At 45.1% G+C, this 26,015-nt stretch overlaps 5 protein-coding genes across 5 annotated transcripts; 2 read left to right on the forward strand and 3 right to left on the reverse strand.

Moving 5' to 3' along the window:
• Window positions 1–764: 764 nt before the first annotated feature.
• Window positions 765–1,268, forward strand: FOBCDRAFT_147709 (uncharacterized protein; the record flags this gene model as incomplete). The annotated part of the gene is made up of 1 exon (XM_031193103.2): window positions 765–1,268. One exon carries the CDS (start codon window positions 765–767, stop codon window positions 1,266–1,268), a length of 504 nt encoding a protein of 167 aa, XP_031031949.2.
• Window positions 1,269–6,583: 5,315 nt separating this feature from the next.
• On the forward strand, window positions 6,584–7,957 carry FOBCDRAFT_324560 (uncharacterized protein; the record flags this gene model as incomplete). The annotated part of the gene is made up of 4 exons (XM_054707675.1): window positions 6,584–7,330; window positions 7,381–7,405; window positions 7,455–7,460; window positions 7,512–7,957. The coding sequence occupies 4 exons, from the start codon at window positions 6,584–6,586 to the stop codon at window positions 7,955–7,957; spliced, it is 1,224 nt and encodes a 407-aa protein (XP_054563650.1).
• Window positions 7,958–9,794: 1,837 nt separating this feature from the next.
• On the reverse strand, window positions 9,795–11,308 carry FOBCDRAFT_208876 (Alpha/Beta hydrolase protein; the record flags this gene model as incomplete). Its single annotated transcript, XM_054707676.2, has 5 exons — window positions 9,795–9,801; window positions 9,926–10,053; window positions 10,105–10,206; window positions 10,260–11,200; window positions 11,257–11,308. The coding sequence occupies 5 exons, from the start codon at window positions 11,306–11,308 to the stop codon at window positions 9,795–9,797; spliced, it is 1,230 nt and encodes a 409-aa protein (XP_054563651.2).
• Window positions 11,309–12,379: 1,071 nt separating this feature from the next.
• FOBCDRAFT_281836 (uncharacterized protein) lies at window positions 12,380–13,635 on the reverse strand (the record flags this gene model as incomplete). Its single annotated transcript, XM_031193107.2, has 3 exons — window positions 12,380–12,751; window positions 12,797–13,536; window positions 13,590–13,635. The coding sequence occupies 3 exons, from the start codon at window positions 13,633–13,635 to the stop codon at window positions 12,380–12,382; spliced, it is 1,158 nt and encodes a 385-aa protein (XP_031031953.2).
• Window positions 13,636–14,822: 1,187 nt separating this feature from the next.
• FOBCDRAFT_148607 (uncharacterized protein) lies at window positions 14,823–17,840 on the reverse strand (the record flags this gene model as incomplete). The annotated part of the gene is made up of 6 exons (XM_059608290.1): window positions 14,823–14,935; window positions 14,987–15,621; window positions 15,694–16,368; window positions 16,417–17,182; window positions 17,242–17,297; window positions 17,389–17,840. 6 exons carry the CDS (start codon window positions 17,838–17,840, stop codon window positions 14,823–14,825), a joined length of 2,697 nt encoding a protein of 898 aa, XP_059466300.1.
• Between the last annotated feature and the right edge of the window lie 8,175 nt (window positions 17,841–26,015).

The raw sequence follows: 26,015 nt of genomic DNA on the forward strand, positions 1-26,015 counted from the left end.
ATTGAACGATGGAGATGCGACCAATATAGCAGGATAGATCATGACTCACGGCGTTATTTCAGGCCAGCATCATTCCTATGCCATGTTGCGTGAGCTCACCATCATGCTTGTGCAGCTGCCCTGATGCCGGGCACGGACTTTTGGGCATAGAAATTACTTGACTCTCGACTCAGCATAACTGGATCGATTATTTTTGCATATGGCGTTATGTTATTGACTTAGAATTTTGATTCCTGCATGCACATGGGCCCGAAAAAGAACCCTACGGCTGTTCAAGTGGCAGAAACCGTAGAAGCTCTGAAAAATATACTACCGCCCAGAATACGAACCTTGAGCCGCCCGATCCATTTCAGCGAGCGGAATTCCGGTTGCCCTGTGAGGCTGAAAGAGGATGGGGCTGTGATGGGCGGTAAGGATTCAGCTAGATCTTTTATGGAAACAGCCGAGTGATCCCGTCAACTTTGAGGTAAGCTTCTTTTCTAGGCTAACGGATCAGACAGGGATCTGAATCCATGGCTTCAAAAATGCGTCGTCAGCATCGTATGGCAACACGCTATGAAGGTGGAGCTGTATACACGATGCTATAGCAACGATGTCTGCTGAAGGACTTTTATCCAGACTACAGATTGGATTATCTGGGAATGGATGAAGCCTTCAGCTATTTAAACCCGGATGTCTTCTCCACTATCTCTATCATCAATACCTCTCAATCTAGACAACGAAACTACTCTCCGAACAGTCACTCCTCTGCGATAACTACCAAAATGCATACTTCAGCCCTCTTCTCCTCTCTGCTCGCCCTAGCATCCACCGCCCAGTCCCTCAAGTTCACCGGCCCAAGCACCTCATCACCTCTCGACTTATCAAAAGAAATCACCATCACCTGGAGCGAGGGCAACTCATCAGGGCATAAAACCCGGCCTACTTTTGACTTGGAGTGGTTCTCTCAGCCCACTGACCTGAAAAGCTTCGGCTTCGAGATCGAGACCGGCGTGAACGTTTCCGCCGGACAATACAAGTTCACGCCCAGCTCAAACACGATTAACACACTGCGACCGTTCGCCAACCAGCTTTCCGAGAACAAGACGTTCTTATTTAATGCAATCTTCCGAAATGAGAGCGATGAGAGCGATGTGGTATACGAGGCTTCAAGTGGCAAATATGCTGTTGTTGGGTTGGATAAAGTAACGAATGCTGGAAAGGCAGTTGGACTTGAATGGGGACTTTTGGCGTGCGGACTTGCGGCAGCGAGCTTTTTTATGATATAAGATATAGAATATGTACAACAAGGATACCTTGGATGAATTGAACAAATATTTCAACAGTCCCGTACACGCCGGAAGACAACTCTAGATTTGGCAAAGGGTGTTCAGTCATCGCGATCGCGATGGTGACTTCGTCGCCATACTAAGCCTTCCAAACCCCAGTCTTTACCGTTATTACAAGCGAAGAAGGAGGTATAGTGATTGATTTGATCTGCATGTGAGCTCTATGTGTGCTCCTTGTTCGGGAAATGCATCGAGCCTCTATGACCTGACTCATTCGTCTCTCCAGGTTCTTGAACGGAGTAGTGTTTCTTGTTGTGATGGCTGTAGTTGGATTGTGACTGTGATGCCTAGGCATGGACAGGGCCGACTCAGCGCTGTTTCATAGAGAAGAGAAGCGGAGAGGACAGCCTGCCTAATCACGCTTTCTTGAGGCAGTAGCAGAGGTGAAAGTATTAGAAGAGGCTGAACAGTATTCTCAGTTCCATGTCAAGTATTGTGCATATACTACGAAATGGAGCAGACTGCGCTAACACTATGCTGCCTTCTCTCACTTATAATGTGTCTCTTACAACCCTGGATTCCATTGTCTCGGCCTGCTTTGGCACTTATACATGGTTCTTGGATTGATTCTGTTACCAACGGAGTCATGTCACTCAAAGGGCCTTTTTATCTATCTATTATTCACTCCACGTTTAGAACCGAGTATGTATGTTTCCCTCTGTTATCTGCCCTCGCAACTCACAATAGTCGTTAACGTTTCGAGTGACTTTCCTAATAGCAATGACCTCCGAGTCAATTTGTTATAACAATTAACAGACATAAGCTATGGTACCTAGGCTGCTAATTCGTGGAAGGTCCTTGGCTTGGTAGGGTGTGCACCTGACTCGACCAGTACACTATCCAGTCCAGCGTTAGCTTCTATCAAGGAAGGGTGTATCATCTAATTTTGCTTAAGAGACTTCTCATCGGCTGCGTTATTCTCCAGGGTCTTCCTTGCAGCTCTCCTCCTCTGGCGGAACCACCACCCAAAGTCTAACAAAATGGCAACACCAACGACCCATCGCACAGTACCACCAGCTATAGCTGCCACTAGTGTTTTCCGAGGTACCTTGAGTGTGTATCGATAGTCTCCCCCATTACAGCAATTATAGTTGCGCGAGGAGTGGCAACAGTATTAATTATCTTCGCACTTTGTTACGTAAATCCACCCGTTACTATCTTCTGATGTCCTGGTCAACTAAAGGTAGAGCAGGGCTTTGAGATAATGCTTACCCATAGGACAGACTGATTGACAGCCAGACCAATCCTGGGACGTACAGGTACTTTGTATGGTCGTTCCACTGCCAAAATACATCCAATCAACAAATACATAAGTGTTCTTGTAAGATTGTCTAGTATTAGATTGGCCTGTTGCCGGGCAGTCTTCAGTCCTCGTCATGCTAGGCACTTTCCGCCCCCAAAGCCACGACCAGCCATCGCAGCAAGCTAAATCATGGGTGATCCATTTCCTGTAAACTTAACAAAGTATGGGAAGGTGTCGATTTTATGGATGCGCTGGTAAACGTATTCTTTAAAACGTAGCGAAAGAGTCAGTGCTTTCCCTCTCGAGTATCCAATATTTGTCGAGAGACTGCAGTGTGGGATCATCTTGTTTGCCTAACCTAGATGCTGGCAGCATGAATTGGGCGTGGTGCGCATTACAAAAGCCTTTGGGCTCTACTTCAAGTCCGCTCCAGCCATGTTATATCGCTCTCTTAGGTCTCTCAACCTCGTTTGTTAAGCGACCTATTTGTTGACACATTGTTGTTCATCACAGAGCTGACAGCTTTTCGGATAGCCCACTCCCCCGAAGAAAATATTCGCCCATTCTAGGTAATGACAAATGGAAGCAGTATGCGAGAAAGTACCCAAAATTACAACGTCAGGTCATTTCATTCTACTAATAACACTTTCTCTGCAGAGCAAACCATCTCTGCCAATAGACTCACATTCCAATAGCCGCTTCAACCAGACCCCTGTTTAACCTTAATCCTCCAGCACCAATACGCATTCTCAGCTAACCCACTCCCCTGCATACATCTCACTTCCGAAACCATCGATACTGAATCTCACGACACCGTTGCAACATATCCCACTGTCTTCTTAAAAAGAGATGCGTTCTTCTATCCCCTTTCGGCCCTACCTCTTAAGTTTAGTCTAGGTCTGAAGCACCGCCCTTAGAGACTGCGCTGCTTATTCATATTTCTCTACTACATATTAGAAGCGTGCCTATCTTCAAGGTTCGAGACAATGTGTCTAGTGATCCGATCTTAGATATTAATAGAGAGGCGTATTATATTGAGACAAAGTCCAGTAGAATGAGCTTTACTAGATTAATGCGATGTATTATGAAGGTAGCATAAAAGTATAATATAGTAGCAAAACTTACAACTACGCCTATGTATATTAACCTCCTAGAGACACCCAACATTAGTGGTCCGCCTTTGAACAGCGTTCGGTGTCACTGACGCCCGTCTTCAGGATGGTTGTACTGGCACTTTGGGTTGTTTTAGGTTCACGGGCTGATTCTTTAGTGGTGATAGACAGCTTCGTAAATTGCGGTAAAAGAAGCCGTGATGTGGTAGTGTCTGTTGTATTCTTTGGCTGGTCAGACTAATGTATGCTGCTGACCATGGCGGACTCTTTGCAAATACTCACAATCGGGATAATAACCATTGAACGCTGTGCCAAGGTTTCCAGCGTCTCAATATAGTCCACAAACGGAGTTCAGTAGGTACATACGACCATAGGTAGTGGAAAATACGGGATCCCGTCTGCTCTCCCATAGTCAAGCCACTAACCGGCGGATTAGTAGTTGGGTCGGTGACGACCAGCGAATCCCCGCTGTTGTATGTTTTTGCCGATTTCCTTTTTGCCACTAGCCACTGCGGATTGAGCCAATGATCTTATATGCTTTCGGCGATCTTAGTCAAGATTGCCTACAGGTTCAGGTTGAGAGAAACTCTGTTGAATTGGTTTCTTTGCGCGTTTAGAAGAAGCCGTCTTGGGGTCCAAAGGTCTGGATTTCGCAAGATACTCGTCAACAGTGAGGTTTGTGTCTTGAAAGCGAGGTTGTTCCCGGGAAGGTGCTGCCTCTTCTGCGAGTTCCTTTGTAATTCAGTTTTGTTCTTGTACTGTGCGATGAAAGGTAATCTTGTCTGTCATGTTCAGTGGTGTTGCCGTGAGATGGAAGCTGGTGATGGCTTGATGGATATGGTGGAGGTTGTGTAGGGGGAGTTGGGGAGAATGGATGAAACGTTGACTATTTATGAGTAATAGGATAGTCGCCAGTGAGATTTTGTTGAACAAAGGATGTTTGATGCCCAAATGTTGGTGTTGAAAGTGCTGGAGCTGTTTGGTGCATTCATATTTGCAATCCGCGTCTGCTTGCAATTAGATTTAATTGCTCTAACCCAAACAGGCGAAACATGATCTGCATTCCGGCGCTGCATGTTTTGGTCGTTGAGACTATTAATAAGTCGCCAAGCTCATCTGCGGTTACGTACTGCTAATAGCCATCTGTGATAGTTTCTCGCAGGATAGATCCAATCGTCAAGGGACGACATGTAGCAATGGATAAACAACAGGACAACCAAGGGTTTAAAGAAACATAGCTTAAAGTGGAGAGACATCAAGTCGGTGGCTTCATCGTTGTTACTTGCCGCAAAGAAAGGCAACTAATGGCGACGCACTGCGTCATTACCAGTCAAGCAATCAAGGGCAATGAAAATTCGAGCCATCTTATCCACCTAGTGCAAATAGAAACAAGGTGGGCTGCGGTAAACGCTGAGACATCCGATTTTATTTATAACCCGTAGGTATACCACGCGCAGTCAGCATCAGGCTGGATAATCTCAATATCCCCTACGCTAGCCCAAGTCCATGAGCCACTCTTCCCTTATCAAGGTAACACACAGCGCTGTTGCAGACTTTGGATAGATAGCTCTTATCCAGCGGCAAACAAAGTACAAGGTGTCAAGTCTGGCGGACTGGGTCATCGTGAATCTAGTATGCATATGCAGGGTAAGATCTTCCACTAAGTTTCTTTACATTTCCCACCAGGGAGGGCAATTAACCGTCAACAGAGCCCTAGATTTCGTTTCATGGCAGCAGCAAGCAACTGGTGGAGTTATAGTCGCCGTGGCCATAAGGTCTAGCACAAACCCAGAGGAACTATACCAGGTCAATTAGTCTTGTCAGAAGCAGGATACCCTGCAGCTTCATCTAAGTGGAGTATCCCGTATTACGTCCGTCTGTGTAACGTAGACCATTACCTCCAGCTGTGTCGAGATGCCTTCTTCACTGCATTTCAGAGGGGCCTTGCGAGACAACCATGCATACTGAGACTGTTCACCCCTGGCTACGACCGCAGCAATTGACTAAGTGCGTAACTCCGCGCGATTCGACGACCTATCTACCTCTGAAGGATCACCAAGAAGACTTGTTTCTTACAACCCGAGTTTGTAGGTGGATCCGCTTCTGTTTGCGAAGAAACATGGATTTAGAAATCTAATACTGTCGTTCATTGTTTGCTTTTGAAGCCGTCTTTGAGCGCGCATGGCGATGACATTATGCTTAGCCTTATCCTTTGGAGTGCCGAATTTTCGGGATCGCCTACGTTTCTTGAGTGTTCCCGGCATCGTCGGATTAATAGGTCGTAATAGGTACGATATGTACGTACATACATGTGTATTCGGAAATGAGAATCCCCTGAGCTGACTGTTAAATCCTGATCAAGTTAGTAAGCTAATTGCGCAAAGGCGTTAAGCGCGTAACTATCGAATTCTGGTTGGGTTAGAACATCTCCACTTAGCTCTTATCCGATAATCCATGCTTCGATCTCGTATATCCCAGGGGTAAATGGTCGGATTCTGTTTAACGAGTTTTAGAAATGACTAGGGTAGTACATAGAAAAGTGCCTTTTTGGGCCTTGTTTGTATGAAACTGCCGAAAGACAGGGATATCCACCACCGGCGATTAATTTTCCACCCTTTGTTATTTTACCATTACCTTCATCCAATAGTCTGAAACATGACACCGAGACCATGGGACACCACAGCGCTAAAAGCTCGTGTTAAAGACCCGAGATACCGATGGGAAATAGGCATATAAATAAGCATGATCCTATGATTTTAAGCTTATGACCTTCATTTCATCGTAACTCACATTCGTTTATTCACTCTGCTTAGGCCAGAGTCCTTTTTCCATTCATTTTTGTACATTCTTATTCAATCTTTACTCAAGTCATTCATTCACTCATTCAAATAACCGTAAATATGCGCGTCTCTACTATCTCCGCCATCTTCAGCGGCCTCGCCGTCTCTGTCACCGCCCAGTCGGATCTCGACGGTTCCGTTTGGAAGGCTCTTCTCGCTGAGCCCCAGAGCAAGCGCGGCTTTTCCGACATGCCTCGCAACCGTCCCGTCAAGCGCCAGTCGGGCTGGAACCCGCCCGCAGACTTGAAAGCTCCCCTCCAGGAGGTCTGGGAGCACTATGAGAAGACCTACGACGGTGGCCTCGATGCCAACGTCAACACTGGCTTCCACCAGATCATGGCTAACAAAGGGTACCTTAACATCTGTGTCCGATGGGACTCTAGCGCCACCATCACCGAGGCCCAGCGAACTAAGATCGCCAGTGCCTATAACGCTCAGTACCAAAAGTGGTTCAAGTGGCTCTACGGCTACAACGGCTTCCCTTATGACGAGGTCAAGGTCAATATTGTCGCATATGCCGTCAAGGACAAGACCCAGCTTCAAGGCTCTACTGCTGGTTACGAGGTCTACACTGAACTCGACGCTGACGGTGTCCCTATGTGCCCTGTCGCCTGTGCTCGTGATGCTCATCTTGATGGCGACTATAGTGGCTGCAAGGCTGGTGCTGACCGCCACTACGACCACTCTCTCTGGTTGAAGGATGGTCTTGAGGGTGGTTTTGGTCATAACTGGGGTCAGGAGGTTGGTCGTGAGTACTTTATGAACAACCTTGACTCTGACAGCATCCACATTCTTTTGCACGAGATGGTACGTCTACGAGGATCTAGCTTTATGGATAAGGCTGACATATTAAACAGGGCCATACTTTTGCTCTCGACGATTGTACGTAACCCCTCCCTGATATTACAAGATCTTTACTAACAGATTCTAGTCTATGGTACTTTCCATCCTCTACCGATTTGATGACAAAAAGTACTAACTTGAATAGACTGGACCCCCACTGGTGTCACCAAGTTCATCATGCTTGCCGGTGCCTCCATGGAAATCACCGACTTTGACGGCTGGATGTACCGCAACTGGTGGTACTACCTCTCTCAAAAGAACAACTGGAGTTCCAGCAAGTCCAGCAGTAATGCTGCACCTGTTTCATCCGAGTCCAAGCCTTCTGTCAACACTGCCGCACCCGTCAAAGCTCCAACCAAGACTGCCAGCCCCAAGCCCAGCACCACCACCACCAAGGCCACCGTCGCTAAACCTACCTCTACCAAGAAGGCTACTGCTACAAAGGTTCCTTCCACCGAAAAGAGCTCTGGTGCCGAGGCTGCTGCTTGGGGTCAGTGTGGCGGTAACAACTGGACTGGTGCCACCAAGTGTGCTTCTGGTACCAAGTGCACCAAGCACAACGATTACTACTCTCAGTGTGTTGCCAACTAATGCGTATGCAGCTGACAGCTCGCTGTTGAGATGTGGGCTCGGCCAAGACGTTGGTAGAGGTCGTGACCACAGTTCCCAAATGCAGTCACTGCGACGCTGATCAGTACACACGTCCAAGGAGTGGATACGTAGGCATATAGAAGGATATACTAATCTCTGAAGACTGAAGCTCTATTTTGTTGTTGCTTTGGGAAAGTCTGTAATTGCTCTCTGAGCCGGTAGAGTATAGTCTGCCCACAAATCTCTTCAGCATGACAATTATAGGTGGTCAATTTGTATGAGCTTTTTGAATATCACCAGTATCCATGCTACTTAGCCCATCCTTTCACTTTATAACAACGTAGTTTCCTGAATGACTAATGTAGTCAACTTTTACCTCAGCAATCCCAACTCGATGGTATTCTCGCCCAGGTCCAGACTTTCCCACAAGTAAGAGGAAGAGAAAGTCATCAGGCTTCGATTCCGAGCTCCCACTCCGCGCCGTTACTACTGCTTCATCGCAGGATCTGCTCTGGATAGTGTCAAATGCAGTAGATCCTACTTTGACATAACCGTCATGAATAGATCCGTCACGGCCAATTTGGCACCTCTGGAATTTCCTGTCCTTTCCGGTCAACTTGAGGCCTCTTTCATCAAGATACAGGTCTTTCGCGCAAACTGGATTCAATTTGTGATTCACGTCTACCAGGTACTTTATCTTCCCTGGATAAGCCACCATGGCCAATGAGGAACTTGATCCTGGCTCCCGTAGATGATGCGAGACGTCGATGGGTCGCTTCGGTACCAGAGCAAAAGGCGATGGAGCCCAAACTTGAACACTCCGTAAGGCCCTGGGTCCCTAAAGGTCTTCTACATGAGTGTCAGGATCCCGCTGATGGCCTTCTTCCTGTCCGTTAGAACAGTAATGCCTCGTCGTGAATATCCCGCAAAGACAAACTGCAGAAAGTCGGTGGCCCTTGATACGCCTGCTTGGTGAAGTCTCATAGGAAAAGCTGGATCTTGGACAAAATAGTCTCTTCCTGGCGTGCATTTCAAGCTCGTCCAGTCATTGCACCTCACGAATTCGCCGCACTCCCAGTAGATCTCTTGATCTGTGAAATGGATTATGCGAGATGAAATAATTCGCTCTTGGAAGACCCATGCCCCGCTATTGAGAAGGCTTTCATTGATAGATGTCTCGAACTCGGTTACACTGTCTGGTGCTCACCCTGCCTATCCAAGACAGGGTTCGCTCTCGAGTTGAGAAACCCTCGGTGTGAGTTCAGGGCAGACTTTGCCGCAATTATGTAGTGCGCTAGCATAGACCTTTTTTATTAATCCTCCTTTGGTATCCTAATCCTCAAGGCTATCTTAGATAATACAGATCAAGTTAATCCAGAGATGTTACTTTCTGAGCTATTAGGTTGTTTGAATGGTATCTTGAAATGTTTGTTTATTTTAAGTTGATAGACCTTGCGGTTGAAGCTTCCATTACGCCCCTTACTCGTTGAAATGTTTATCGCAGCTTGGTGATGCTGAAGCCGGATAGTATTTGTTTACTCCGAGTTATCATAAACCCAAAGTATCCAACTATATTCTATAAATATAATAACACCAGGAAGTTAGCACTGCAACTTATGACTAATCGCGCGGTGAGCCCTTATGGTCTCACATGAATTAGATATATTGGTGTAAATCTCTTTGAGTCAGACACTTTGCAGTCATGGGCTGCTAGTTTCTCTTATACAAAGCATAGCATTCAATATCCGACCTGAGCTTTCACATTGAGGTAGGATATCCACCGTGCCTTCGAGCAGCAGTATAACCAGCCTGCTCACACTGAGTTGTTACTTGTCCTTCATGCACTGGTATATTATTATAGGTTAGATATTAAAGTCACAATAAAGCACTAGAGCTTTCATTAGCTACATATCTCATCTTTAGTAAAAGATACTATATACTAGCTAAAGTGAAACCTCACACTCTTACAAAGAGAAAAAGAACTCCTTCACGTCAGCAGTCCAATCATCAGGCTTAGTCCAGGCTGGGTAGTGACCTCCACCAGCGTGTTTCTTATAGTAAACAAGGTTAACCAATGGCTCCAACCAAGACTTGGGCTAGAAAAGAGTTAGCAAGTTGTAGAGCGGCTGTGAACTGGAGGATTTTACCGTTAAAGGAAACTTTCGAAGGCCGGGGAATCGACCATTTTCATTCCCCCAAGTCGTAACAGCCGTGGGAACATTGGATATCTTGGTTGTCGGTATCGCGGCCTATTAATCCAGTTAGTCTAATACCCGACACGGCACAGCTAAAGGTAACTTACTTCTCCGATCGAATAAGATCGAATGCTACCATAAGTATCCTGAACCCAAGTCACGAAACCATCCGTCACAACCTCCTCCTGCGTAGCCTCAACGCCGTCACTACTACCCTCCTTAAGGTCCCACAACCAAGCAGCAGTACCAACAGGACTATCCGACAAGATGCCAGCCAGAAGGCCAGGCTTTTGGGACTGCACACTGGCGTAGGCGAAGTGCTTGGTTGAAAATTCGTTCAAGCCATCCAAGTATTCATTCTCTTCCTGGGTGGTCTTGCCTTGCTCTGCACGAGCGAGAATCTCTGGTGTAGGTTGCGCCAGGAAGAAGTCGGTGAAGTGGCCGATGATGTTCTCGCCTACATGCTCTGTCATGGCGGAGCCATAAACCCAGCCGAGATCGGTGCTGACAACGCCGTATTTCTTGTAACCAAGCTGTTGCATGAGGGCGTCAAAAGCAATAGCCTGCTCCTTGGCACCGAGGCCTGGCTTAATTGGTGCAGGACTAAAGCCGTAACCCGGAAGATCGATCGCAACGACATGGAAGTTCTTTGACAGCTTCGGGAAGACCTTTCTCCACTCCAGGTGCGTGGAGCTCCATCCATGGAGCAGCAGCAGAGGGGTTGCCTTGCTGTTCCTGGATCTTTCGTGAACGAAGTGGATAGGAATTGGGGCAGAATAGTGGCCATTTCCAGGAACAGTAGTAGCGTAATGTTTGTAGTCCTTGTTGATTGACCTTTCCACCTCCCTCCAGCTGTATTTGCTGCCCCAGTATTCAGCAAGGTCCTTCACGGCATCCTTGGGGGGGCCTTCGTTGGTCCAATCTGAGAAGAAGCTGTTGGCTGGACGATAGTCGCGGACTTTGCGGAGGGTAAAGTCGAGGAACTCTTGGTTGACCTTGATGTCGAATCGTTGGGGGGAGTTGGCCTTGGGGAAGTGGAAGTTGAGATCTGTTGCGGTCAGTTAGGCAATGGCTTTGTTATAGGACACTGAGGGTATGGCATACCTTTGGCCTGGGCAGACCAAGCAAGAAGCAATAAAAGGCCGTGGTTTAACATTGTATGTAAGCAAACCAAAGGATAAATAGAATATCAGAGAGTGAAAATGGTTATGATATAATATTTTCTTTCAGAATATAAAGACCTTTGAGGATATTTATACTTAGCTATATGAAATAAGTTAAGCTTAAGATGGTAATGGAATTACTCTAAATATGACATCTCTGATACTAAGATTGGTAAACTTGTATTTCTAAGCAGTGGATAAATCTTGGAGTTATGGTTACTTCTTGAGTCTAAGAGGCAAGCGCTTAGCTTAAAATGGAAGTTCTAGGTCTTGGCATTGAGGATACTAGAGAGACAGCCAGCATGAATAAGACAGAAAAGGAAAGAGGGATCCATGTTGCCATACATTGCCCTTGCGATGGACGGAGGTTCTGTGCTTCCGTGTTTCGTTGAGGGGATTAGTCAGGTGTCGGCGGGGCGAGCCTCGGAGGGTAAGATGCCGAAGTCGGGTAAACACAGCGTCAGGCGGTCCTAACGAATGTGAGAGGATACCAAGTTCCACAAATGGAGAGTGGAAACTTGGTGGGAATCCGTGACGAGCAGGATATGGCGTTAAGGTAGACATGTTGAAAGAATCAGCGCAGGAAGTTTTATTATTATCAATGCGTTTTTGAAAGACAGAGTAGTAACAGTCAGTGCTCAAACTAATGAAATCAATTACTGTTGCATTTAATCACGCGATCATTTTTTAGTCAGTGGCGCAACGAGTTACAATACATAGAGGATAAAGTACCAGAGGGGACAGGGGGGTACGAGGCTAAGCCCACGTACAATCGCGCACAACCATGCCAGGGACAAAATAATACTCAATTACAATATGCAATCCAGGTAAGCAATACATAATATTCACGACGTGTGAGGTCAGCGCTTACTGTATTAAATTTAGTTGAGATGGTTTGTGGTAATAACCCAAGAGAGGGTTAATTACCACACAAGGCTGGTCGACGCTTCCGGGATATGCATCTTGTGTAAGTACGTGATTCAGCTTGTTAAAATAGTTTCAAATACCAGCTACTAACGGTCTAGGTTGAAGAACGAAGCGCTAGGTTACTCAACATATAACACTCATAATCGAGACTGTGGCCGCGCCAACTCAAGAGCACTACTTGACTGGTCCGACACCAGACGATTTTCCTTCCTCTTCATCTGGACCATCTTATGAATAGCTCCAGCAGCGTAAATAGCAGAAACAAGAATGCCGACCACACTGTACGCAGCAATCAAGCCCGCAGATGCACCGGATAATTGCAATCCGATACCACCATTGACGATACCGACAATCATGATACCTCTACCATACCAAATATGCCCGTAACTGATTGTGGTTCGTCGCTGGTGCTTCACGTAATTCTTGTGATGCATCCATCCCAAGACAGGCTGTACAATCATCAAGACGCACACTATCGTCCCGAGGACAACGTGAGTTTCATGAAACCACTATAGAATGTTAGTTACTGTTGACATATGATGCATATCACTTACATCTCCGTCACGATCCGCAGCGACTTTCCCAATCCCAAAGCCAATCCACATTCCTATAAAGGCGATGATCTGCCACGAGGCATGGATGAGCCATTTCCCAAGCAGAGGCATAAGGACAGAGCCGATTGGGAACCCGACGAGAAAGACGACTGCCATAATAACACCATGTGCTGAACCAGTATGATCTTCGCCTCCACCGCCACCAGAGACAGAATTATCGCTTGGGGTAGTGTTGGATGAGTTGAGGAAAGGGTTGGATGTGCCGCTGACTATAGCTTTGGAAAGATCAACAGAGAAACTATCCGTTCCATCATGCTCAGCAAAGTCACTACTTGCATCGCTTGTATCCAGAGCACTACCCTTCTTCCATGCGCTAATCCAATCAGCAGTCCCTTGAATACTCGCATCTTTCCAGTAGATGTTAGCAACCATTGTATTATTCGACACGCCGCTTCCCTCAACAAGCTTGATGCTGCTCATGGCCTGATATATCGGCATATCATGGCCATCTCCCTTTCGTGTACTCAAGGTGACATTCCCCGAGCCGTCTTGGTAGATAACGAGCATTGTCGAGCCGCTCATGCCGGAGCCGGTGCCGAGCGCGACCCATTGGTAGGTGGTAGGGGCTTCGAGGCGAATGTAGAGGGAAGAGGTTGAGGATGGAAGGGCCCAGCTGTAGCAGACTTTGCCTGATGATGCATCGCAGTAGGACGCTGGGGAAGCATGTACGATGGTGGCAACTGAAGACAGTAATTGTAAGTCTCCGTTCGTTACTGAAGGGGTAAATACTCACGGAATGCCAAGACAAAGGTGAATACAATGTCTAGAGAACGATTCATCTTGAACGTAGATAACGACAGACAAATTCAACAAAAACGACAAATCAAAACGGGATAGAATTGCTTGGCATCGTGGCATACCATTTCTCTGGGCTAATTTCCTCCTTATACCCCAAGCCACTCCCTTGAACCGAGGATAAACATCTCTCACTGTGAAAAGCCTTCCAAGCCACATAGGCCAAGCCTACGTAATCCTCCTAGCACGTTGGTTCCCAAGCCACTCAATCAGGGCGCTTGCAATTCTGATGACCAGCTTCTAGACCCAGCCTAAATTAAGCATTCGCCGGTTCGGCGCGGAACATTGTGGTCTGTGCCTGCCAAGAGATCTCTTTTTCTTGGCGCGGAGGCGGGAGTTATCCTGTTTTGAGATTGGTGACTTACGTGGCCGGGAACAATACGAGTTTGATTTGTTGACTGAATGATGATGACTGGGTAAGCCATGCGTTTCAGAGTCTGCATAGCGCACTCTAAATCAAGACAGTGAGAGGGCATTTGGTGCTTAGATTGTCGGCAATAATTGCCTTGCAATTAAGTCTAAAGGCAAGTCTAATTGACAATTCTCTAGACAGTTGGTAAAATAAATTCTATTCACAACGTCACTGACTTGATCCATTACTTTAAAACCATCGCGCAGTAAAGTAGTTACCTGTAAGTTAGAATATCTAAAGATATTGTTACTTTCTTTGTCCTCCAGTCTCTAAATGCCGAATGCATGGGTCATTTTCACAAAAGGGCGATCCGACGGTGCACGTCACGTCCGCGATTTAATTAGCTGCGCCAGCAATGGTCTAGACCTTAATTTCATCCCTTGAGGCTTGGGCTGTGCCGGCTTGCGTGTCCATCAGATCATCGATTGTCTGTTTATTTTAAGCCTGGTAATTGTTTAAAACTTATATCTGATATAATAAAAAGAAGAGGGCTTCTGGCAGCAGTACTTAAGAAAATGATACTAGTACTTTTTATTTCTTATAAGCTGTATTATTAAATAGAATTAGCAATAGAGAATATAAATAAGAATATCAGATACTAAGAAAATCTACAAGTCTGTATTATTAAACTATTCTTTTTAGTTTGCTATTCCTAACAACATCTTGGCTCCTTCTCATATACATATCGCGGCCAGAAGTCAAGTCGGGGCAAGATAGCTTAGCTGACAACAGCACTCCTCTCCTTGTATATTTCCCCACCTATGCTGTCAACGATTTGCTTGGGTCCCACTGGAAGTCTCTCCCACCATATGCAAGTAGCAGCTGTTGAATGGTTTTCAGTTTTAGTTCACCTCCAAGCTCATTCTCATCAACTGTCAAGGATATACCGTTGCCGTTCCTGCAAATACGAAGAGGCGACATACCGTGGAACCTTCCAAACTCGGCCATTTCGCTGTTTACTGGCCGAGTGCTGCGCAGCGGATCGCCAATATAATTTGGATCAGCTCTGAAATGTAGCATTAATCGAACCGCTGTCAAGTTTTGGGTCGCAACAGCTATTTGCAGCGGTGTGATGGGATATCCCGGGAGATTGGGTTGAGCTCCAGCTTCCAATAGGTGTCGCAGTGGACAGAAAGAAGGACGATTATATATGGATTCGTCGTACTCAGGATCTGACTTGTAATGACCTATGAAAAGGATAAGAGTCGTAGACGGATTGTAAAGCCCAGTGTAATTAACCAGCAATCGGCGAATATCCCACGAGTTTGGATTCAAAAATTGAAACATTACTTCAATTAGTGGTCCATCAAATTTGTATGTTCTGCTGCAAAGGGTCGCATCTCCATTCTTGTCATAGATATGGATGTAGCGCTCCTTTTCCAGTACTATCCTCTTGCTAAAAAGTGCTTTGAGATCTGTCTGTCGAATGAGTCTGGATGATACGGGTGATTCCATATCATTAGTGATAAGAAGCAGGCTCAAAAACAAAGATGCGTCGCTATATGTTAGATGTTCCTCCCAGTCGATCGTCTCAAGAAGTGTGTCACTCGAGTAACCCCTGTTATAGAGTGAGTCAATCCCTTCATATAACTCTGCACTCAAGAAAAGTTTTCCAAGGCACCTAAAGTACTGTGTTGAAGGACATAGAAGGCTCTTGACTCGCCCATAAAAGTCATCGCTCTTGGATATTTCTTGTCCCCATAGCCTGAGCGAAGTTATTACATGAAAAAAGGAATGAAAGCTCAGGTTACTCCAAAGATCTCGCTCGCCAAGTGGCAGAGGGCCACCACCTCGGAGGTCCTTGAGATTCTGCGATGCCAATGCTTTTGCCTGAAACAATAGAACATCTAAACATATAGACAGAACCTTAGCCTGTTCCGTGGAAAAGACGAAGAGTGAGCCTTGACGTATTCGGGCTGAGTCTAGATACTCCTTGACCGTGTAGTGGGCGAAGGATATAGAATCTTCCAGATTGCTAATAAGACATCCACAAAGCTCCCGTAGTCTTTCTGAATTGTAAAGGACATGACTTTTGTGTTTTTCTGTCCGCGATGTACTGCTTTTAATTGCATCCAAGAGAAGAACAGACGGAGTACCATTCTCGGGAGGGCCGAGTTCGCCATAAAACCAAAGCCACTGAAAAGCATGGGAAACGAATTGCCAATCCTCCCGTGGTATACGGAGGAAGATTCGGTCATAAGTCTCATCTAAGTCTTTAGGAAGTCTTTCCAGGGCCTTAATGACAACATTACGCTCGCCCTTCAAGCGCTGCAATTCGTGTAGTTGACAAACGGCCCACCGAAACCTATATCCTGTCAACAGAGTCATAGTCTCAGCGTAATCGAACACTTACATTCCCTCTGCCTTCGTACTAACAGATTCTTCAACCTCAATGAGAAGATCATCAGGCCAGCATCGAAACTTTGGATTTGATCGCAGGATTGACTGAACATGGAGGCGAATATCCTGTTCAACCAGCTCATTTGACATTGGGAGTGAGACGGACACTTTCTCCATCACTCGCTCTATATCGATGTACTCGCGACTCGTAACAAGAATCTGAAGATTAGAGAACCTTTGATCAATGACGAGAGTATGAATGACTTCCAGTAGGTCGTCACGGGGGCTGCTCTCGTCAACAGCGTCGATCACAATGTACACGCAGCTAAAGACCTGGAGGATCTGTTCCAGCGCTTCAAACAGTTCAGTAATGCTCGGTTCCCCCCCGCGTTTGAAAAGATCGTGCATCAGAGTAGAAACAACTTCTGCCTGACGGGAGAGCTGAGTGATGATCCATCTGAGAAACGGCGCCGCCTCGTCTTGATGGTGGCCAAAGTAACAGTAGTAGTAAGCACTCGTACAAGGTGAATTTTCTGTCGACACCCTCTCGCAATGATCTTGGACGTTTTCGATCAACCATGATGCGAGGATGGTCTTTCCGGAACCTGGGATACCGTGGACCCAAAGGCATCGAACACTTGAAGCCAGCCAGTCAGTCCAGTGTTGTGAGCGAAGCATCCAACTTCCAGTTCCATGTTCGTATAATTTGCGCGATCGATTATGAATCGGTGAGGGATCAGTCGATGTTAGCCAGTCGTATACTCTGTGGCGCTGCTCCCCTGTGAATTGTCAAAATACCGCCCAGGCAACAGCAGGGATATTGGTTTAAGATTCCTACCCGTCAGAATGGAGCGAATCTCTTCAGAAACAGCTTTGATGTCTTTTATATCTTTTCTAAATTGGACAGCTCGTTAGCAAGAGAACGATCTTTCTCTTTCTGTGTGACCCGGTTTGAATGAATGTATAACTAGAACTCAGAACATACGTAGCCTCTGTCGTCAGAACGAGCTGAATGTCATCTTTATGGCGGCTGATCTGCTGGAGAAGATCCTGTACCTGGCCCTGCTTCAGAGGCCATGCTAATGTTGCAAATGCTGCTTGGACTTTCTGCCGTTTTGAAGCATTTTGCCCGTTCTGAAGAGCTTGTTTCGGAAACAGCTTCTCTAGCGCTGTCATCGCGACTCTGGATCCTTCAATAGGGCCGTCAGAAGCCGCCAGTCGATTCTGTAAGGCGGGTGTGAAGGTTCCGCATTTCGATATAAATTCCAAGCCCTCAAGAACTGACTTGAGTGTGGACACTTCGATTAGAACGGCGCGTAAGCTGGTAGGTGCATCGGAGCGCAGCGCTTCAATGTAAAATTTGCAGAGGCTGATTACTTCTTTGGAGATCTGAATGACTGCAATTGCGCTCGCGACTACACCTAGTGCTTCGGCCATTATTTAGGCTTGCTTGGTGTGAGGGGGAAGATTTGTTGGTACGTGAGCAGTGGCGGCGGTCAATGGGATCGCGCTGGATCAAAATAGCTTGATGCTAGCTGTGGTAGCTGATCATGGAAGGAAGAGATACCAGCCTCTGAGGGTTGTTTGACAGAAAAACACAAAGCGTCTTGGATTTGTTATTTCCCCCGCAGTGGCTATGCAAGGCGTTTTCTGTCGGCTGTCATATCTAGAAATAGGTGACGTTTTCAACCTGTTGGCAGTGCATAATGGTGTATTTTCGCCCAGTGATTTGAAAAGCAATGACCACCAGCCACTTCAAATCTCACCGCCTGAAAAATGCCTTGGCCACTATGCTCATCGATGTTACGTTATTGGAAAAGAACATCTAATACTTTTAAAGGCAAACCAGTTAGTTCTTGTTTTTACCATTCTACATAAACATAAATTGCAACTCAGCCAGGGTCTAATATATCAAGGTAAAAAAGACTCACGCTGGTTCTAGAACCATTATCTCAATGAGCAAATTTAATCTCTCGCTTTTGGTGACTAAAAACGGTTCACGTCCAAAAAATCAAATCTGGTAACGGACCAGCTGCAATCACAAACTGGATTTCAAGGCTCCTACAAAGAGATTAAAAAAGTTAAATAGGTAATAAGTGCTCAGTCTTACAGAACTTGCAGTACAATTCGAGTAGTGAACTCGGGCGTTGTTACTCTGTCTTGCATGGGGCTGTGTTTAGGGTAGTGAGCATGGCAGAAACTCGTCGCCGGCAATGAGATTTCTCTCGCCTTCCAAAACGTAAGTGGCACGATAACATCTGCTGATCCTCCTAGACTGGCCAACTGGCCCTGCCACTCTGAAAAGAACACCCTTTTTAATTGAGCGATCTGGGAACATACCGGAGATCGACAGTTACTTAAGAATTGAACAAGGGTAGGCAATAATTAGCAGTACGTGAGTAGGGGAAACGGTAAATCGCATATGTAGTGATGCCCAACCAAATATTCCTTGCTTACCAAGTTCGAAAATCAGGCTGAAATCAGGCTCAAATTATTTCTCATGCTTAATGCCCTCCTTAAAAGAGCACTAATTCTAATTCTGGTCTCTAACAATAAAATATTGGTAATATCAAATTCCTATTGATCGATTTTGTAGATATTGCTAACAATTAGCCGAATATCACAGAATTTCCCTCCTTCTCTTCGCCAAGATGGAGGACGAGTTATCTATTTCAGAGGATTACGACAATTATGCTGACCGCCAGCAGACTTTGCTCTGGAAAGCTGTCGAAGCTGGACAAGAGGATACAGCTCGGTCTCTATTACGCCACGACTTTATTCAAATAAATGAGATAGACTATGAAGGCCGCACACTTTTGTTACTAGCAGTGGGTCTCGGACATACTAATATTGTTGAATGCCTTCTTGACAGACATGATATCGATGTAAACCTCCAAGATGGTAATCATAACCTTCCACTCAATGAAGCAGCTGGTAATGGACACGAGGCTATTAGTAGCCTGCTTCTTGAGAAGGATGATATTGGCGTCAACCTCGAAGATGGCGATAAAAGAACACCTCTTATTAAAGCTGCTAGCAATGGGCACGGGGCTATAGTTAGGCAGCTTCTAGAAAGGAATGACATTAAAGTCAACCTTGGAAATGACGAAGGCGACACACCGCTTGTCGTAGCGGCATGGAATGGGCATGAGACTGTCGTTAGTCTGCTCCTCGGGAGGACCGATATCCAACCAAACGCTAGAGGAGAATCTGGCATCACGCCGCTTTACACAGCTGCAGCCGAGGGGCACAACATCGTCGTTGGCCTACTACTTGAAAGGGACGATATTGAACTGAACGTCAAAACGAGCTCAGACGAAACGCCGCTCTTTGCAGCAGCAAACAACGGACACGAATCGGTTACCAAACTGCTGCTCAGCAGGGATGGCATCGAATTGAATGTTAACTGTCATGGTGACACGCCACTCTCCGCAGCATTAGATCGCGGACATAAGGTTGTCTCTGAACTTCTTCTCTATCAGGAAGGCAACGAACTCGAACATAACGGCTCTATAGACCGCGGCTACTTCCTACTCTCAAAAGCTTTAGATAGAGGACTTCAGGATATAGCTTCCAAAATTCTGATCGCAAAAATCAGTCGCAATGTGGAGATTCCCATTGGTCGCTCGCCATTATCCTGGGCTGCAGAGAGAAACAAGACGGACCAGGTAAGGACAATACTTAGGATCGATACTGTAGATCCGAATCTGCGCGATGCTCAAGGGCGAACGCCTCTCTCTAGAGCTGCGGAGTGCGATAGTATCTCAGTTGTGAGTTTATTACTTGAGAGTGGTCGCATTGACGTCAACAATGGAGACCTGGATAGGCGCACGCCTCTGTCTATCGCTGCTGACGCACAAAACTATGCGGTGGTTTCGATTCTTGTGACTCGAGACACTGTCACTCTGCATTCACTAGTTCGAGAAGGGAATTTATCATCTGTTGAAATCTTACTTGATAATCGGTACGATATCAACACCAAAAACGGCGTGGGCCAAAGCTCGTTACACGTTGCAGTCGACAATAATCGCTTCGATATCGCTATGAGGCTTCTCTCGAGAGGTGCAAATGTCAATGCCGAGGACCATTCTTCCACGACCCCCTTATGCCTAGCTGTTCAGCAAAAACGTCGAGATTTTGCCGAGTTGTTGCTTGATTACTCTGCAAGTACAAAAGGTATCACGTTTCATGGTTGGAGATCACTCTATGAAGAATTCAGCCCGCAATATACCCTCCGTATCACAGAAAAAGCCTCGGGAAGTCGAAGAGTGGACTTTTTAAGTAGAAATAACTTATTGGCAAACGAGCCAGAGGCGGGCAGACAATTGTTGTAAGTCACCAGTCACATTTATTGAAGAATTACTAACTCCCCTCAGCCTCTTACCTGATTATCAGACGTGGTCATTCGCAATACTCAAGTCCCTAAATACCACGACGACGATGTACACAGAGTCACCAGACTTGCAAGATGCAATGCAAATGAAATGTTATCATTGTTATACTGGTCAAACAGCAGGTGCTTACGCTGTTGCTTATTTTCCAATACTACAGCTGGATCTATCAAAGGGCAAGATTACTTGGGAGGGCTGCGGAGTGGGATGGTCCATGGGTAAGCTTGGACAAGATAGCGGATCCGTTCGGTACTTCAGCATGCTGCAAGAGAGCGGGATTCCAGATGATGGTTACGAATTGTTCCAGCAACTTCTAGCCGAATCAACTAGCAAGTGGTTAGAATTTTGCATTCAATTTGAGGATCATCTGTCTCACGTTGTGAGTTAATATCATGGAAGATCAAGACTTATTGGAACTAATGACAGTGGATAGCGGCTGGACCAACTCAAATCTCAGGGCAAAAGACCCGAAACTATATCTCATCTGGCTGAGAATGCTCTACACATAGCTCAGCTTCGCCGCGCTCTTCAAGGTCAGGTCCGCAGTGCAGAAGAGTTTAACACAGACCTGGGTCGGCTGCATGGCGGAATCAAGGAACAAAGAGCATTTGAATATATACATACATTTACGGACATACGTCAACAGCTGCAGATCTTAGATGAAACAATAAGAGATCTTCTACAATTTGTAAGTAGAATTACTTTGTTTTTTATGGCTACTAATAAAACAGGAATTTGCTTGGGCTTCAATCAATGAGGCTCATAAGTCTACCAGCCTTGCGATTAGTATGAAACGACTCAGCTGGATTACGGTATGTGGTGTCTAGATCTCTATAGTTATTATAAACTAGAGCTAAAGTCCCTAGTTTATCTTCCTACCAGCCATGTTTGCTGCAGTAAGATCACAGCCCACATTAAGAGATTTAGAACCTTCTAACAGAATGTCAGAGCCTTTTTGGTATGAACGTGGATATACTGAAAGATAATCCTGATTGGCGATGGTATCTTCTTTTCATGGGATCCTTATTAGTGCTGACAACTATAGGATGGTTGTTTTTTAAATATTTAAAGGTAATCAACTTTTCAAAACATACATATAACAGTTTGTATGCTGACTAGGGTTAGGTTGAGGGGTGGCTTGAAGCACATGTTGGAAGACGGATATAAATGTTGACTGGCGTAAAAGGATATGCCGGATTAACGCAAACCAATGTCATTTATGGTTCTAATAATAACTATTGGTAGAAATTTATCTGGGAAGGCTTGTTTATAAATATTGCTATCTGGCTTCTGCCTGAGAGGATGGACGAATACTGTGCTGAGCTTACTAAAAGGTGTCTTGCTGGAGAGTTGCCAATGCTCGGAGTATAGATGCACGCTTCATTCCAGTACCATGGTTGTGAATTTGGGATGAGACGAGCATGAGGGGGGAAACTGAGTTTTTGAGTGGTGTTGGAGGCTTTCCCAGATTCGCGAAAGGCTGCGTTTTAGTAAGTTCTGTCGCCAACCTAAGGTTAGGATAGGGTTAGTATTAACTATCTAAGCTATCTTTGCTTTAGTGTTTTCTTTTGACTGAAGTATAGCTATAAAAGAGATATAGAAAGAGATAAGGAAGATAAAAGGGATGAAAATAAAGATAAAAATAAGAGATGAATGATAAAAAGATAGATAAGAAAAAGGTAAATAAGAGAATAGGTAAGGAAAATAGGCTAGAATAAGAGATATAGCCAAATAGTATCCCTCGCATTGTTTAGTAACTAATAGATTAATTTTGGTAGGAAATAAAAGAATACTGATATAATATAAGGCATCTAATAAACTAAATCTAAGGTAACTAATACACTCTAATTTACCTATAAGATGTGATACAATCTTATAAGAACTTATAAGTCTATAAACATTAAATATAGGATTATAATAAAATATTTTTTTCCTTCAGGGTGCAGTGGGCAAGTCCACCAATTCAACTGAGCTTTGGTGAGTGTTACAGTGGATGAAATTATTCAAGCCAACCAACAAGCTGCGATAAGTGCACGGGCTTCAACGTCATCCCTAATGTAGTAGGCAAGTGACTTGCATTTTGAGTCCCTAAAAGACAATTTCTTCAATGTATAATCTTTTAAGTGACATTTTTATGAGATGAGGTATTTAGGTAAGTTCTTAGCCTCGACGGGTGTTGTAGATATCTTGGAGTAAGAATAATGATATCGTCTCCAGATAAGATGTCGAATTGAAGTCCTTATGGGTCATGTTATCCACTGGGTGAAGATACTAAGAAGCAGCAGAAGTGGTACCTCAGACCGCTGCGTTAAGATGGCTTGTGAATACAAGAAGTGACAGTGACTGCATTGAGCTTTAAGACTATTACACCGTCCTGTCGGAAACAATTAAATTGTGAGAGGCAATTCTCTGTCGGGTGCGCCGGGTCCCTCAGTCTCGAAGCAGATAGCCTCTGGGCAGAAGACCAAAGCGAGGTAAGGAGCGCGAGGCAAGCATTAGCTGTGAGGGCCATCAGCTCAAAGCAGGAAGAGAAAAGACATAAAAACTGGAATGAATTATCTTATTACGGGCCGATAACCGTTATAATCAGAACTGCAATCTTTGCCAGTGATATAACAAAAACGTGCTGCTTTTGATGTAGCATGACCAAGCCAGCGTGCTTCATCAGATAATCGACAAGATAGAATGTCAAGGTTCTGTGGTTTTATTTGCAATTGAACTCTGTGCAGGTCAAAGCGTCAACTGCCTCGGTCTAGCAGACCCGATTGACTCTGAAAGAGGATGGAAATGAATACGAACTGGACGCTGAGCAAGTTATCAAGGCAGTTGTAAGTTTCCTCGGCATATAAATATTAGCATGGTAAACGTGAAGACTAACTGATCTTCCCTAGCCCTTTCGTGCAGCCGGCAAAGGACCGATGAACCCGGACAGCGAATTGATTTTTCATCTCCATGACTTTGCCGATAAGGGCCTCCTGGCTGACGTCGATAACCTGAGTGTCTCAATCATATTCAAGGAGTTATGTGATTTTTTGAATGACGCCGAGGGCATGCAACAACTCCGGGGAGACAGAGGACCCCAATGCGCACAGGTACGCCGAGAACGCAGGGAGGCACGAACACTGGCACGTCAAGACAAAACCCCAGTCAGGATGAAGCGTCGAATACCGAGCTCCTCCTGAGTGACTTGCCTTGGAAAATGAGAATGCATTTGCCATGGAAGAAGAGGCTCAAGATAAGGTCACCAAGGGCGACCGCTCTTCTTCGGACCCTGTAGGAGACTTGACTGGTTCCAACGTCACGACACAGTCGGCGTCCAAGCGACATGCCTCTACCGACACCAGTGACGACCTTCACGTCTAAAAGCGCCCAACCAAGAAGCCCAAGTCATAACGATGAAGGGAATGAACCTTGGATAGCCAGTTTTGACGGATGAGACAGACTTTGGGCAAGATCCCTTTTGTGGCGGTTCTTCATTTTTTGCTTTAATGTTGCTTTTATATGGCTGAAGCCAGATTGGACAAAGCATAAATCCTCTAGAGTGAGAATTTTGCTTGTCGCGGTTGGAGATAGATGTTAGATTGGCCAGATGTCGTTGAATGCATGTCAATTGATAAGAAGTGCATACAGCCTTGCTTTGAGATGAGAATATAGACTGCTAAAAGAGCAAGCTAAGTTCATCATCCATTATCTGATAGTATGCTTAGGATGCTGATGCATTTCAGGGGTCTACGAATTATTAATATGCTAGAGCGCCAGCCGCGTTATACGCGTTTTTCATCATGCTAAGCATTTCGGTCTCGGTTTCGGCCCCGCTCTTTAGCTCATCTTAAATTTCCCGTCTGCCCCACGGAAGTATACCTTGAAACTTCTTCTGGTATTTATTATGGCTGTGCATGGTCGAGCTGATCTGTCTCCATTAAACAAGCTTAATATTGCCTTTATAGGTCTTATTGTTACGATTCGTGCCCGTAACAGCGCTGTAAGGCTTCTATAAGCAGCTGTATGCACCACTGTAATTGCTATAATAGCAGTTATTAGCCAATCTTTTGCCTCATGGCGTAATGGTCAGGTGCAGCCGTTACACTTATGGAATGTAATAATGCGAATGATAGCCTTGTAAGGCTGTGCAATTAATTTTAACTTCGCTAAATAAGTATTATAAAAGCAGGGGATTAAGTAAGTATATTGTAATTAATAATATAATAAATTAAATAATTGAGCTTTATAAGTGATTAAATGTATTATTTTATTTACTTCATAAGGCAGTTATTAAGCCTAAATTAGTTTAAATAAAGTAGTATTAATATAATTATTATAAGACTATTAGGTAGTTAGTATAAGTAGTAATTATATTTATTAAATTAGTTTTATTCTTAAAATAATATATTTAAGTCTTATACGAATTAATAAATAGTAATATAAAGTTATAATTATATAAAAGCCTACCTATCCTTAAATTAAAAATATATAAAAGACTTAATTATAAGAGTTATTAACTTCTACTTTATAATAATTAAAGTCTTATTATATATAAAACTTAAGTAAGGTATTATAGGCGAGAGACTAACTGTTACAACCCTAGCGGCTACGTCACGTGTACCCTACAAAAACTCATGCAAGGCGTAAGCTCACGAACGGCTACGGACCAATCAGAGTTAGACCACCCTACAGACAGGATCTGTGACGGTTGGGTTTCCAAACAGGTAAACTAGTCCGTACTAGGTTTATGTTTGCAGATAACGTAGGGCGTGATGCTGAGCGATGCGAAGTGTCACGTTTCTTAATGATCAAGTAATGCGTGTTAGGCTTATTGATGTAAAGATGCTTTATTGATAGCTGGTGAGCTAAGTTCTATGAAAGTGCAAATGAATGTGTTCTATATACTACTGTGTGTGATGTGAGGACGACGATATGTGCGGACGCTGTCGTCCTTGGGACGCTTCGTTCCATGGGACGACGGCGTCCCTACGCTGGTCGTCCCTGCATGGTTGCATCGTGATTGGTTCTTGAAAGGAGTGAAATTGTGGGGTACACGTGACGTAACCGCTGGGGTCGTAACACGATCTCTCCCCTCCGTTGGGCCTCGTCCTCGAGACCTGCATACCCTGTCCATCCCGAATTTCACTTGGTGCGTTCTAACCTAAACCTTTCATCATCATGTCGCGAAATGTCTGACCGTGTCTCCAAACAGTATTCTCGCAAGACCCACGCGGAACGT

Source organism: Fusarium oxysporum, chromosome XI (assembly GCF_013085055.1).
Source record: "Fusarium oxysporum Fo47 chromosome XI, complete sequence".
NCBI classification, from domain to species: Eukaryota; Fungi; Ascomycota; class Sordariomycetes; order Hypocreales; family Nectriaceae; genus Fusarium; species Fusarium oxysporum.